Source organism: Cryptomeria japonica, chromosome 10, assembly GCF_030272615.1.
Source record: "Cryptomeria japonica chromosome 10, Sugi_1.0, whole genome shotgun sequence".
Taxonomy (NCBI): domain Eukaryota; kingdom Viridiplantae; phylum Streptophyta; class Pinopsida; order Cupressales; family Cupressaceae; genus Cryptomeria; species Cryptomeria japonica.
In genome coordinates, this window is record NC_081414.1 from 771,047,296 (window position 1) to 771,063,609 (window position 16,314).

General features: G+C 32.8%; 1 protein-coding gene across 1 annotated transcript; it reads right to left on the reverse strand.

Moving 5' to 3' along the window:
- Positions 1 to 1,559: 1,559 nt before the first annotated feature.
- On the reverse strand, positions 1,560 to 2,351 carry LOC131859218 (L-ascorbate oxidase-like). Its single transcript, XM_059212789.1, has 3 exons — positions 2,076 to 2,351; positions 1,867 to 1,959; positions 1,560 to 1,790 (listed from the first exon to the last, which is right to left on the reverse strand). The coding sequence occupies exons 1-3, from the start codon at positions 2,349 to 2,351 to the stop codon at positions 1,560 to 1,562; spliced, it is 600 nt and encodes a 199-aa protein (XP_059068772.1).
- Positions 2,352 to 16,314: the final 13,963 nt, after the last annotated feature.

Genomic DNA, 16,314 nt, shown 5'->3' on the forward strand with positions numbered 1-16,314 from the left:
GTAGGTCACCAATGCCAACTAGACTGACCATCCTTAACTATCTATCTAATCCTTTAGTGAACCTCCCCATGAGTTGACCATAGAAAAAACTATGCCTACAACAAAGTTTTGGCTAAGAAATTTATTGCCTTGAAAGTACACAAAGAGCTTCCTCCACTTTAGTCCCACGGGTGACACTCTTCCAATCCCTTTGTTTGGGTTGGGGAGCCTCATATCATGCATGTTATATTAGTAGAGTTCTCTTGCGAAGGGTTTTAATTATTGTGTTAAAATGAGTTTGATAGTGATCTAGAGTGTTATGTTCTGATCTACATATATCTATATATTAAATTTTATGTATCTATATATAAAATATTTTTTAAATAAATTCAAATTATATGTTGATTATAGGAATTCTACTTTCTACGATTTATTATGTTCTATGTTTGAATCTAAATGTTCTTGTCAGTTTTGTATCAAATCTAGAAAACTTGTCCATTAAAATTTCTTGCAAAACTAAAATAATACAACTCTTAAATGAATTAAATTTATATGTTCATTTAAGTTAAATTTGATAACTATTTACACTTAATGCTATGAGTTTTCCATAATCCATGTTGTATTCTATTAATTTTTTCTGGATTCCATAGTGTTTGAATTATTTATCATCAACGTTTCAAATCTTGATGATGAATCACAGAGTGTGATTCAAAACGTTGATGATAAATAATTCAAACACAATCGAAAAAAAAAAAGAGAAAACTATTTACACATCAAATATTAAATGAAATATATATTAAAATAAAATAAAAATTTGTATATATCTTATATTTTTCTTTATTTTTCATTTATATATAAGGACATATATTTTAATTTAATTAAAAATTATTTTATTTTACTCAAAAAAAACAATAATATTAATGTTAAAGCATTCTACAATAGTAACATGAGGTGGATTCTTATGGTGTCAGTGTTAACATTTTTTTATATCTTTTATTTGGTAGCCATTTCTACATCATAATATTTCTATTCAATAATAGAAATAATATATTTAAAATAAGAAGCACATAAAATTTATGTTTTCATAGATGTAATAAAAAAAATAACTTTTAGTTAAATAAAATAGTTCCAAATTGATATCTCTTTTTAGATAAATGTATTTAAGATCTCTATATTAATCCATTAGATACAACTTTAGCTTATTTAAAACTTGTTTTATTTAACTACTTCTTCTTTATTTTTATTATTATTATTGATACATTAATTTATAATTTAACCTAAATTAGATGAGATCATATATGAGAGACCTTATCCCCAATATGAATAGTCCAACAACTAAAACAAAAAAAATCCAAAAGAAACACAAAACTTACAAATACAATTAAGTTAATTTAATTAAATATTATATTTTACTTTTAAATTCTTCAATTTCTAATATATAAATTTATTTTAATTTTTATGAAAGGATTGGAATGCACATTGCAAATTTAACTATATTATTAATCAATTGAAAATGAAAAATACATTATTAAGCTCCATCAAACATAATAATAATTAAAACCTTTATAAAGAGAACTCTACTAAATGAAATGTACATGATATACCTGAGGTTCCCCAACCCAGACGAAGGGATTGGAAGAGAGGCCCACGGCCTGCTCAGAAGTGCTCTCGTGCCACCAGTCGTTTAAAATGATACTCAGCTCTCCATCGTAGGTGAAGGGTTCCTTGCCCACCGCATCCGCTATCAGCGACCCATGAAACCCTGCCGACCGCTGTAGTCCATAATGACCATGACAGAAGTACGTTCCTGGCTGCATTCACATATTCATAATCATTATTATAGTTAAGTGAAGCACACATTTCATATTGAAACGGATTACAACTTACCCTGTCCACAACGAACTTATACACGTAGGTTTCGCCTGAGTAGATTGCACACTGCGAAATTGAAGCAGTCCCATCGCTCCAGGGAGTGCCAATCTGCAACGCAACATTCCAAGAGAGTTATTTCCGCACTGCTAGACGCATTTTCTACTCTAAAAACATTTGTGACATTTACACTTGGTGCAAAATGAGAAGAAAAACGGATCACTTACCTGGCGAATTCCATGCCAGTGAATAACAACGTTTTCAGTGGGCATCAAGTTCTCTATCTCAACAGCAATGGTGTCCCCTTCTGTGGCTCTGATGGTGGGGCCCGGGTATTGTCCATTTATAGAGATGATGTTCACCTCCACGCAATCAGGAGCCCATGTCTGGTAAATTACTTTCCATTTGTGAAAATGCACCTTTGCTTCAGTATCAAAAGATAACAATGTCAACATAAAAAACAACACAGAGAAAAGATATACTACAGAAACTCTGCCAGCCATACGAGCAGTCTAGACTATTACTAAGACCAAAATCTAAAGCCAAATAGATGGAGCTCCATAATTTCTCTGTGCGTGTTAGTCCCATTTTATAGTAATTTTAGAAGTGGGAGTCGAGTGTGAAAGGGTGAGAGTTATTCTAACCACACCCAGGTCAATAGTCAAAAGTCGATACATGGAGCTGCATAATTTCTCCCTGCGTGTAGTCCCATTTTATAGTAATTTTAGAAGTGGGAGTCCAGTGTGAAAGGGTGAGAGTTATTCTAACCACACCCAGTTCAATAGTCAAAGTCGATAAAATAAGGAACAAGGAATTCTGCATGCAACCAAACAGATAATGACCTTTCATGTCAATATTCAAAATCAATCGATTTCTTTCTCTTTCGGGCCTGCTTTTACTGTGCATTTTTTCTCTAGTCTATAGAAATTAGATTCGTCTTTCTCTTTCTGACCTACTTTATGTTGATGACTTTTGTGTAAATATGCACTTGCTGAGATATTTCTATCTACTAGTTGGTGTTAATGTCTGTATCTGTCCACTCTAGTGGAAAAAGGTTTGCAACTCTCTTGATTCCATGATTCATATCAAGTAGACGCAACTCTCTATAGGCAGCTTTTTGGAAGTCTCATTTACTTGGCTTATACCAAAACAAACTTATGATTTGCTATCAGATGTCTTTCAAGATTTATGCAGGAGTCAAAGAAATGTCATTTTGCAGCTAGCCGTATTTAGATATATCTAAGATATAGTTTATTATGGTCTAGAATACAAGAAGAACCTTCGCTTCTTCTTGTAAAATTATACAGTCTCAGACTATGTTGGGTTTGTTGATGACCAGAAGTCAACTATAGGATTTATTTTTTCATCTTAGAACTAGTCTCATTTCATGGATTAGTAAAAAGAAACTAATTGTTTCCCTCTCATTCACTCAGGTTTAAAATTGTGTCACACAAGGAGCTGTGTGTGAAGTGATTTGGCCATGTCATATTCTTGCTAACATGGGCATTCTTCAAGAAAAGACACTCATTCTTCATTGCAACAATCAAGGTGTTTCGAAGCTTGTAAAATATCTATTTTTCTATAAAAGAACAAAATTTATTGAGGTCGAATGTGATTACATTCAACAATCCTAAAACCATGCATAAATGATAACATAAATTACTAAAACATATTTATAAGTAAACATGAAGACATAGATACAAAAATGAAATAGAGATATAGAGGTGCATCTATGATAGCAAGCAGAGCTTCAAACTATCAAATGATGGAGTTGGGCACCCTAGTCTAGAGTGTGTCCAACTATCGAAAGCTACTCATATTTGGGATCAAAAGACTCATAACTCCTATTCCTCTAAATTCCAACCCAAAGAAATAGAGTGCTAGGTGTCCCTATCCAAGCTTTTTCTCCTAAACTTGTTGTGTCAATCTCCGTCTCACTTGAATCATTCTTCCTATATCTTTTAACTATCTTAAAATTCTATAGATCTAAACCTTCATAAGCACAAAGAGGAGAGTTAAATATGGTTGTGGCTACATCGGAGCTTGCCTTAGTCAAACCCCCCTTTTGGTGTTTCTTCTTCCATAAATAGTCGAGTTGGATTTGAGATAAAAGCGTATGCTTTGAGCCTTAAGTGTGTCTAGGATATTGTAAGCAATAATGTGCATGAACATAAACAAGAGCCCTACTCAAGTGTATTAGAGTGAACCCTAGATGAGGCAATCTAAATGCAACGTACAAACCAACACAAGAATGCATGAACATGTAAATAATAGTAAATAAATGATAAATGAATCTAATCTAAAGCTAAAACTTAGAAATACAAGAATGACATGAAATCGTATCAAACCCTTGATGAGAGGTACAAGATAATCATCAGTTAGTAATTCCCTAGTATACTCCAACATTCCTTGAAGCTTCCACCATCTTTGCAATAATGGCGAATGGACAATTCATGAAGACTCAATGATGAGTATTTGATGTTACTAATTTATTCTTTAGATTTGTAGACCTATGGGATCAATTTGGTAGAGTTTTGCTATCACAAGGATTGTAATTTCATGTATATCCAAATTGGAAAAACTACTAGCTTTTATACGAGCCACAAGGTTAATTTTTGGATAAAAAGGCAACAAAGAATGACCATAACCATAAATCAAGAAAAAGATTTGGTAAATGTCAAGGTTGACACATAAAACATTTAAAATTTCAAAATATGTTGGTAGGACTACTATGCAAATAGGCATGGTTCCACCAAAATAGGCTCACTAGAAGAAGGATGTAAGATTTTAAGCCTATGAATTAGATTTGATTCTAATTTTTTGGTTTTGACTATGATTAAATCTAGAATAAGATAATTGAGTTTTGAAATGGGATATGATACATCTCCTTGAATTGGGGATTGAATTCAATGCTTGAAATGGTCCTACAATTGTCTAGAGGAGTGGAAACTAAAGCAACTACTAAGCAGAGTGTGAAATTGGACTCACAATTAAGTAGTACAATTTAGGAATCTACAATATATTTAATGGTGTTTTTAGTGTTGAATATTTCTATTCTATATGACATTCTTGCTATGATTTCTTAAGTGTATTTCCATTTATACTTATAGTTTCTTTGAGTTGCACTATTATTATTCCAAATGGCATTTTCTCATCCCCCTTGCAATGTAAATTGGATCATTTATTATAAATTCATATCATACAAAATAAAACAATATTCATCTATTGCCTAATTCTAATATTGTGCTATTGCATGCAATTCATTATTTTTTAACTTAAATGCCAATACCCAATTTCTAGAAGTTTAGTTTGCCCATTTTATCACCTATTTGATTCTCTGGAGATGGTTTAGGTCCACCCCAAATGATTGGTTTAGAAGATCCAATTTCTATGTACGCATGATCACCCAACCCAACCCGATTTTGTGATCCCCCTTAGAAGCTATATATATCAAGGATTCTTTATTGGAGTGCCTTACTTGACCACATTTGAACCAAAATGTTCGATCTGACTCAGCCTAAGAAGGTTATAAACAATATTCTATCCAATAGATCTTGATTTTTGACAACTTTATAATACTTTATCGTATCCAAAATACTTTGAAAAAAAATTTAAAAACTTTAAAAATAAGCTCTTGTATAGCCAATTAAAAATATTACAATAATTTTCCTGTTTTCCCTAATTTTGCACTACAAATTAAATGCTTTCAACACGAAGGAGAAATAGTTGCATGCAAAAAGTTGGAAGCTTTCTCATGCATAAACAATAGTTTGTAATATGGAAAACTGAGCCTTAGTCTTGAATAGAGAAATTTGCTGAATTATTGTCGTCTTTTAGAAATTTATGTGGCATAGAAAGGATCTCAACAATAACATAAAGCCGACAGCAAAGCAGACAATTTCAGTTTACTATAGAGATTTGGTTATAAGAGAGGAGAAAACTCTTCTACAGAGGCTTCGATTAACATGAAAGAGCCCCCGTCAGTAGCACAACGTAATGCATCTCAAACAAGCTAACACTTTTCTACAGGTCGAGAAGAGGCGAGCAAAAATTCTTTACCAAATGTTCAGACGACTTTGCAAGAATATGGGCGGCCCAAACACTTGTATCGATCCACATAATCGACCTGCAATAGAACGAGAAATCTGCACCTTCAATCACAATTTGTAAGAACCAAAAACTACGCTACAAGCTGAAAAAGGCAAGCGACCTGCAAGCGCTAGAAAAGCTTTGCAGAGAAAGAGTCCCACCAATCAAGAAGGCTAAAGATAACAAACAAAACTTCGTAGCAAGAAAACTATTAATGCAGCAACTTCCACTACATTCTAGATGTCTCTCCCTGTTTGATAGTCTACATATTTTTTTGTTATTTATTATTGAATTATCTTTATAACTACTATGTAGACCAAGACATTGATGGTAATCCCCTTTATAAATGAAACTTAATACATTTGTTAGTCACTCTTTCGGGAGTCCAGTTCTGCAGAGTTGTCAAAGGATATTAGTCTATGAATGTAATGGTCATCAAATCTATGAGCAGCAGCTCAGATAATACTTGTATTGTTTTTGTTTCTCGTTTAATGTATACTGAGTTTTTCTTTACTCTTCTCCCTCTGCTTTTTTTAAATCCAACAATGAAGGCCCTCACTGGATTGGTGGTTCATAAATTTTATGTACTTGTTGAACTATCGTGCTCACAGATTTGAACTTCCTTTAAAAAAAATTACGATAAACCCATTTTCATCAAAAACTTGTGGTCACAAAGACATTATTATTTCATTTTGATACCTCCCAGAAAAATTTCCACTCGCTGCAAAACTTCAAATGCACCTATCTACATTTAGTTCACACCCAATCAGCATGAATAACAGTTCCCAAAAATATTTGGTGAGGAATGCGATTGATAACTCAAGATTACGAGAAAAACAAATAGATGACATATACTCCAAGAATAGATGTCAAATTATTGTCTTTCTTAGAATGTTCTTAGTCAAATTATTTTCTTTCTTTGTTGCCAGATGTCAGAATTATAAGAGCCCCATCCACATTGAGACCTAAATGAATAAATACTTCACTCATTTTCATCGAAGTTGTATTGAATAGAATGATAATGATTTGTGTGTCTATGTAGTATATACGCTTTACTGCATTTCCAAATTTTTATATATAAATAAATTATTTATTTATTTAAGATAAAATGTTGTTCTACTTTTATCAAAATTATTTTGATATTATAAGTTTAATGATATTCCCAATCATAAAACGTTGTACATAGGAAAATAAGTTTTTCTTAACTACAGTCCAGTGCTATTCAATATTTAATATATATATAAGCATTATTGATAAAAGATTAATTTAATGAAATTGTTTTAGATTGATAATATATTGATTTATAACAGTTATTTTAGAAAAGTAACAAGAATAATATTGAGTGTTTGTCATTGTGGGTGGATGATATAATGCAATTTAGAATAAAATAATGTGAACCTTTCAAGATGTAACATCTATGATAATAGTGGGTCCATTCCCCTTAGAATCAAAATATTATTTTAATTTGTCTACGAAAGAGTTGGTTGATAAAGACAAAACAAAAATCATGGACCTATTCTTATAAATTTATACTCTAAAAAAGTAGACTTCTATTTTATTGTTTTTTTTGAAAAGTATTTTTTTATATTCTATTGTTTTAATATTTAAAATCTTGTAGTATTTATAAATATTTTGAAATGGTTGTCACTGTGCTGTAAGGGGATATGGTTTTGTAGGTCAACACATTGAAATGTGTGTCTATAAGATTTAAAATAACATTCTTCAGTCATGTAACTATTTCTAAGATGATTACATAGAATTGATATCCTTCCAATGCACCAAATTTAAATGTTTTTGGTTCTTAAAATGAGAGAGGACTAATGGTTTATAGATTTCTAAAATGAATGTATTGAATACCTTTAAATACTAAGATTGCACCTTCCTTAGATTGCTGGAAAATGTTTGCATAGAAAGATTGGTGTCCTCCTCAGATCGCACCATTCAAGATTCTTTAACGCCTAGCAATGTAACTTCGTAGCAAGAAAACTTATAATATTATATTTGAGTTGTTTCATTTGATATATTCAGTATATGATCCCATCAAAATCAACATGTTTTAATTAAAATATAATAGAATGAATAATATATTATAGATTTTAATCAAATTAACTTCAACATAGGTGTATATACTTTTTTATATCTAAACATAAAAAAAATCTTGATACTTACATAAATTTAAATCTCTTTAAATGACCACTCTAACGCTAAGAACATTTCAATGGTCATATATCCTTTTTCCATGGGACACTCTAGGTGGAACTTGTTTGTTTGTGTAGCATGTTCATATACACTATATCTACAAATGATAAACCTTGTTTAAAATTTTTTTGGGTATATTTTATATATTGACCTAGATGCATTATACCATTCTCTTCTGTATGTAACCCACCACATAACCTTCTTCCTTATGTGAACATTATACATACACATACATACATATGACAAGAAGAGAGCATGTGTGGCATAATACAAAAAATTATGACACACACAATGGAAACAAAGAAAATTGGTTTTGATACAAAAGATCACCTTATAGTGTAAGAGGAGAGCATTCACAAAATTGTGGTATCCATGAAGCAAACAATACAAAACATAAAGACTACTTTTCTTTAATAAAAGCTTGGGTGGTTAACTTGAGGAAAGTAAATGTCAACAAATGATCCTACAAGACCATACATTATTAGTTTGTAAAATTTGGGACTCCAATAAATGCACCTGTAAGAAATAGTAATGATGATAGAAAAGACCAAGAAAACATAAAAGAACAATGATTAGTAGGTCAAGGTTAGCTAAAATCTAGAAAACATCACAATAAAATAGAAATATTAGACAAGGACAATTTTTAAAAAAGATAGAAATGCCTCTACACAAGGAAAAAATGCTAATTGCTGAGTATATTCCACTTTTTATTATAGCACTTGTTGATTTAATGCCCAATATTTTAATAATATTGCACCAATAGTTGTGACTTTCAAGTTATTAGTGTTGACAATGAAAACCCATAATTGAATGCAATGTATTCCCTAGATCTAAAAAGTAACAAATCATGTGATACCACATCAATGCACCAATAAAACATGACTTAACCCATAACTATTGTTCTCACTTTTTTGGGGCCCTTTTTGGACACCAAATGGAAAAAAGCATGTCGATGTGGCACCATAATTGATGATGTGAGCCTAAAATCTTAGTTATAAGAAGGGGACTTCCTAAGGAAGCTACTTTAAAAAATTGGGATTGATTTGAAATTTTTAGGTAAGATTTTGAGAAGTGCAAAGTTAGGGTCCTCAACTACTAGGATTTCTCCCCTATAGAGTAAAAATGTTGAAAGATCGACAAGACCAAATTTAGCAAGAGAACTAAAGAAGGCCCTCCAGAATCTAACTTCACTTGTAAACAACTATTCAATTGAAATATGACCTACAACAATTTTATTAGTGAAGAAAAAGTAACTGTCAAACACTAGCTAAGAATAATGAAACTCAAGGACTCTAAGCCACAATTGAAGGCTACAAAAGAAAAGTTACAATGGATATTCTTATTATAGATGACCAAATGAGGGAGAACCTAGAAAAGATCATGCTAGATGAGCCCATAAATACAAAAGGAAAAATGTCAAAATATAAGGTAAAATTGTAGAAACATGGTAAAAAAAACCTTAACACAATGTGAAAACACTCCATTCTATAAAATGCAGCATATAAAAAGGTTATAGAAGAAACCTCAAGATATATGTAGAAATTTTGAAGAAGGATGAAAATGGTAAATTTGAAAACATTGATTATAAAGAGAAAAGGCACGATGATGAACAAAAACACCCGATACTGGGTCATCCCCAAGAGCATGAAAAAAGATAATAAATAATATAAAAAAAGGATTATAAATCTAATTTTTGGATTGGAACAAGAGTGCCACCGAGCATGTCAAAATATGAATACGAATATCACAGAAGATACATGCAAAACAACTCCTCTAAACTTGACATTAAGTTTACATAAAACAAAGTAATAAACATCAACATTATAGCTTCATGATTGCTGGATGAGTTCTTAGATGTCAATGAAAATGGATAAATATGAATAGTAAATGTCTTTGAAATTACAACATATACAATTTTTTAATCATGATTATGGATGATTGTGATTAGATCTTAAATTAAATTTGCATTTGAGGAGAGATTAAAAAGATGCAAGTGGGATAAATATGAAATTGAGTTAGATAATATTACCTTAACCTATTGCTGAAAGATGAGATGCAAGAAAGCGAAATCTTGTCAAGGAAAATGCAACATAAATGTAGGACGAAATGTCATTTATGTGAGATAAATGTTTGTCATTGTACAAAATAATTAGGCCGACTATATTATGAGAGATGAACTTATTTTCCATCTCAATGAAGGTCAAACAAGTCAATCCAATTATAAGAAAAATAAAAATATTAATCAAGTTATCGATGAGTATTGAGTAATTAAGATTTGAGTTCATTTTGATTTCTATTTTTAATGAGGGATTATAGAGTTTGATCTAGTATATTGATGGAAAATCTCATACAAATAGGTCTAAAATAATATTAAGTGACTTTAATTAAATAAACAATCACATTGATACTTCTAAATACATTTTTCAATGTGAACAAATGTAAATAAAGGTTTGAATAGAGTACAAGATGAATGTATTAATCCAACCTTATTTATGTAAGATAATTTTTTGTCAATTGTCTAAAATAATTAGCCTAACTATTTTATGAAAGGTTTATATTTTCCCTCACAATCAAGATTAATCAAATTATCATAAACAATTAGAATTTATTCAAGGTTTATATTTATGCATTTTACCTAAGACGCTATTGCAAATCTATTTTCATGAATTAATGATACATTTTTATTTGATTATACACCATTAAATTCTACCAATGGAGTGACCTAAATTATTTATTGTTGTGTATGCAACATCAATGAATGAACATAAAAATATCAAACCTCTACAAATTGATGACTACATATTTGTTCCTTTTATTATTGTAATTATGTTTATCTCATTTTATACTATTAATTCTATGCAAGTAATTGGTACATGTAGACAACAAGTTTTATTTTGATATTTCACCATTTTAATTTTAATTTAGATTTACTTTCTTGTTTTCTTATTCTCTTTTTACTAGCCCCCTTCTCCGCCTAATCACCCCCTTTTCCCTATTCAAACTAGAGATCATTAACCAATATCCTGTTGAGTGATGGAAGACTGCATCAGGATTTTAGGTGGGCATATGGAGGTCTTTCTTTGATGTTGCATGGGGTGTTAGTGAGGGCATCTTTACTTATTCTCATTCTGTTGATGCCACTCGCACCTACAAGTGTAGTCCATGGCGCTGTATTACTCAGAGTAGATGAAAAATGACTCCCTAAACACTGTAATGGATCTGAGATTCATGTGTTACGGCTCATCTTTCTCTGAAAAATAATCAGATGTTTTCTTTAAGTTATCTTTTCTTCTAGAGACAAGCATTTGTGGGCATTTTCCACTCGGTTACTCTGTACATGTAGAATTTAAGCCTAATCTATGCCTTGCAAGAATGGCATGCCATAGCCTTGCCTCTTAGATGGGCATTCTAATGCTTCCATGGTGGTAGGATTTATATTTTGACTTGTGGATAACACATATGTGTTTTCTTGTAATTACTAAAATTGTAGGATTAAGCAAGGTGACTAAGGTAATAACCAAGGAAAACTTTAAGAACCCCCCCCCCCCTTGGACATGGTGTAAAAACCTGGTGAAAGTTGTATAATTCTCGAGGAAAATTTTAATTTTACGGGCAAATTTTTGCTGTTTACAGAGAAAAATAATAATCTCCATTGGCGAATTAGTTGTGATCACTCAAAGTTTGTGAAAAAATCCTAGCAAATTGTAATGTTTTTAAAACCCCAAAAATATTTGCATGGGCGAATTGTAATGATTTTAAAACCAAAAAAATATTTGCATTGGCGATTTCAACCTATTTTCAAACCATTAAAAAAAAATTATTGGTGATTTCAACCTATATTCAACCATAAAAATATAAATATTGGTGATTTCAAGCTATTTTCAAACCATAGAAATAAAAATATTGGCGATTTCAAGATATTAACTTTAAGTCATTAAAACACGTGGCACATAGTCATCATCTCTCTGCTTGGAAGATTGCCCATTAGGGCATCTCGTGACCTAGCGACAAGGCCTTACGACTCTCTCTATCTCCAACTCGCAAGCTGAAAATGCTAAGCCTTCGTAACCTCGAGATCTAGTGACTGAGGGAAACTGAGCTGCCACTCGCCAATTCTCGACCACAAAATGTTAAGTCCTCGTCACCGCAGCGAATTGGAGATAGTGGTAACTTTAACCCTTGTCGCATACTCGCCAACATAAAACTGTTTATCTCTTAACCGCTAGCAATTCACTCGCAAGCTCGCGGCTTGATCAGGTCTTCAGACATTTAACTTCGTGAGCTGGTGATAACCATTAAACCTAACCACAAACTATCTAGTCGGTAGCTCGTGACCTAAAAATGCTAACATTAAACAAACATGAGAGCTAGCGACAACTGTATGAAATGAGTTACTCGCTAACTCTCGTGGCTATAATGTATGACATCAGACCAACTCGAGACATCTCGACCAAAGCAATTTCACTAACAATCTCTAGCTCGGTTACATAAAATGCTAACACCCAAAAAGCCTAAGACCTCGCAATGTAAACCCAAACCAACTTGTCGCGAGCTCGCGGCTTGATCATGTCTTCAGACATTTTACCTCGCGAGCTAGCGATAACCATAAAACTTAACCACAAACTATCTGGTCGCTAGCTCGCAGCTTGATCACGACTTCAGACATTTTACCTCGCAAGCTAGCGATAACCATAAGGCTTGGATGCTGACTCGTTCTTGAGGGACTAGTTTGAAGGTTTCTTTTGAGTTGAGGTTGATTAGACAAGCGAGGACAACAATTTTAGAGGAATAAAAGGATTTGATAGCTTCTGAGTTAGAGATGGGAGATCACATATTTCTCTGAGAAATAAGAGCTCAGGTTGCTTGTTGTCAAGGATTTTGAAGTGGAATTTGTCCAATCAAGGAGGAATAAAATCAGAACAAAATCGTTCACAATAGATGAGCCTTAGCAAGATACAGTGGATTTGATAGGCATGATGATGACTTCTAGAGTCTACAGTCATGTTAGAAACCACCAAAATGATAATTTTTCACGTGAATGCAGAATGAGCATCACCAAATGAAGTGTGAAAATGTTATAAATACAATGGAGTGGTGACTTAATTGGTAGAAGAGAAAATAAACCTTTTTCATTTTCTTAGAGTGGTTTTTTTCCTCAGAAAGGAAGATGATGTTTGAGCAGGATCGTGCATGGAGTTGTACTTGTTGTGTGCTCTGTGATACCGGATGGGTGTTTTTTTGTTTTCTTCTGTGTGAGTTTGTTTATTGTCAGAGGGGTTGTGAAAGTGAGAAGGATTGCCAGAGGGGGTGTGAAAGCCTTTTCTTGTCAAGAAGGGACAAGCATGGCACATCCTTTGCTTCTACTCTTCCATAGGATGGCAAGGGTTTTGAAGAAGGAGCCCGCAGAGGAATGAAAGAAGGATTTGTTTGGGTGGGGAGTGGTAGCCATACATCTTTGTGACGACATGGAAGCTGCAACCCCTCCCCAATAGATTACATTTACCCTAAAGATCCTGTTTCCACTTTCCCTGATCGTGGGCATGAAGGCTCAAGTTCCTCTTTCCATTGTCTCTATTCCTGGGCATGAAGGCTTCCTCCTCTATTTGGAAATGATCTGTTGGATAGAACGTAACATCTCACATTCCATCTGAAGGCATTAGGGTGATAATGGCATGGCTCAAGCAGTTTTGCAAGCTGTATAGTCATTGGGGTTCCTTTTCTGGTTCCAGTAGTGATTCTTCATTCTAGACTCTAGGTGAAGGGAGCAAGTTGTATACTGTATAGTCATTTATATAGCAAATGAAAAGCATTTAGTGTCAAGCTTTGTGTAGGTTCTTGAAGGAGTTATATATAAATTATTAAATTTATTGTGTATAATTGTATGTCTTTCAAATGATCAGAATCATGAGATTTAACTTTTTTCATTTGTTGCATTGTTATGGTGTATGTAATTTTTCATTTAAATTTTTTGTTAGTCTGGAATCATAATACATATTAAGGATTCACCTCATTGTAATTGGTGGGCAGATTATAGACAGTCATAGAACACCTCCATATATATTACATAAACATCCATAGCATATAAAATCATAAGACTCAAGAGTATTAAGAATGAAAGTATTACTATTAAACACCACAATAGATAGGAATACATTATACAACATAATTAGTAAAACATCAAAACAACAGACCGGTGCCTTATCCTAGGGCATAGACTCTAGAGTCACTTTAAACTTACAATTCAAGACAACCTGATAATAAACTTCAACAATGAATAATGCCATTACATATACAACCCAGATTCATATGTAAACTGAAAAACCCTTGACCATTCAATTCACCTCATTGTAATTGGTGGGCGGATTATAGACAGTCATAGAACACCTCCATATATATTACATAAACATCCATAGCATATAAAATCATAAGACTCAAGAGTATTAAGAATGAAAGTATTGCTATTAAACACCACAATAGATAGGAATACATTATACAACATAATTAGTAAAACATCAAGACAACAGACCGGTGCCTTATCCTAGGGCATAGACTCTAGAGTCACTTTAAACTTACAATTCAAGACAACCTGATAATAAACTTCAATAATGAATAATGCCATTACATACACAACCCAGATTCATATGTAAACTGAAAAACCCTTGACCATTCAATTCATAGTGAAAACATAAATTCAACACAAAGACAATTATGTGAAGATATCAAATTGCAAATGATACTGATATTATATTCATAATGATATCAGAAAGTAAATTCACAATGCGATTCAAGTTTTCAACTATGCACTTATCAAATTCTTGAACAGTTGAGCTATTATAAATTTATAACTATATAAGAGTTTTCAAGTTCAAAATCAATAAAAGTGGCCAACTGGCCATCCCTCTCTACCGATCGAAAAGAAAAAGATTACTGTGAGTAATCTTGGGTAGCAACCTCAACCTGAGATTTCTTCTTTGGCTTTAGCATGGCTTGCCACCTGTCCACCTCTTTGTCTGTTGGCCAACTGAATGCCTTTACCTCTTCCAACTTTGCAACTGAATCTGTCCATCTGGCATCTGTAACTACCCTGGACTCAACAATAAATTTTGCATGGTCAACCTCAACCTTGAACAGTGAATCAAGCATACCGTTAAGGAAATCAACATCAACCTGTTCATTTACATGCTTGATTATTTCTTCTTGCTCCAGAATCAAATCAAATTCGCTGGTCCAATCAGAAACTGATTTCAACTATCCATTACTACCATAAATTGAAGGCACCAATTTACTATAACCTTCCCCAAATGTCTACAATTTTTCATTTATAATCACATCCTTCCCTGTGAAAAATGCGTAAGCTGCATTCATTACCTCCACCATGTCTTTGGTGTCACTGATCTTGGGAGGGAACTCGTCACTATACATCATTTCAATATCTAGCTTATCCATTAATCTGCTTCTTCCTGACCAAACATTGGACAAAGGTCCAAGAAAAGCAACAGCCTCAGAGGATGTTTTACTTGCCTCTATCAAAGAAATATGCAAATCATGCACTACCATCAATTTTCCTTTCAATACATTAATCCTGTGTTTCAGAATTCCTGACACAACAGAGATAGCCTTGACATTTTGTTCCTTTTCAAGCTTTTCAATTTTCCCTATGTATTCCTCCATTTTTGCTGTCACATCAGCTGGTATTTCTTATACTTGTTATGTAATCTATATTGGAGAGGGCTCATTTGCAATTTTTTCTTTTAAATCCACTAACTCTTCCTCCAGAGCACCCTTCTTCATCTGTGTCTCTTCATATTTTTTATTCAATGTAATCAATTGGGTATATGTTTCTGTGTATCTTCTTGACAAATCCTCTGTTTTTAATAAATTCATGAAAGAAACTTGAGTCAAAAAAGAGGCAATCTCCATGTCAGTTGTGTTTTGCAAGTTCCAGATCATTCTGTCAACTTTCTTTTCTACTTGGATATTTAGAAGGTGGGGCTTTTGAGTGGAAGGGGCCAAAGACCAAGCATCAAGTATCTTTTACTTAGGATTAAATCCTGATCCTCTTATTACATCTCCAATTTCAAATTCAGTTTTGAACATTGGGTCCTCTTGCTTCCTAATCTGATCAATAATAAAAGTAGACTAGATATCCCAGTCAGGCATCATAATCATACCAGTACT

What these genes read in the sequence shown, in the direction of transcription:
- LOC131859218 (XM_059212789.1), bottom strand. Translation starts at nt 2,351, where the DNA reads ATGGCTGGCAGAGTTTCTGTAGTATATCTTTTCTCTGTGTTGTTTTTT. An exon ending in ACTGGCATGGAATTCGCCAG is followed by an intron (nt 1,960 to 2,075) that starts GTAAGTGATCCG and finishes GTTGCGTTGCAG; the next exon opens with ATTGGCACTCCCTGGAGCGA. An exon ending in ATAAGTTCGTTGTGGACAGG is followed by an intron (nt 1,791 to 1,866) that starts GTAAGTTGTAAT and finishes ATGTGAATGCAG; the next exon opens with CCAGGAACGTACTTCTGTCA.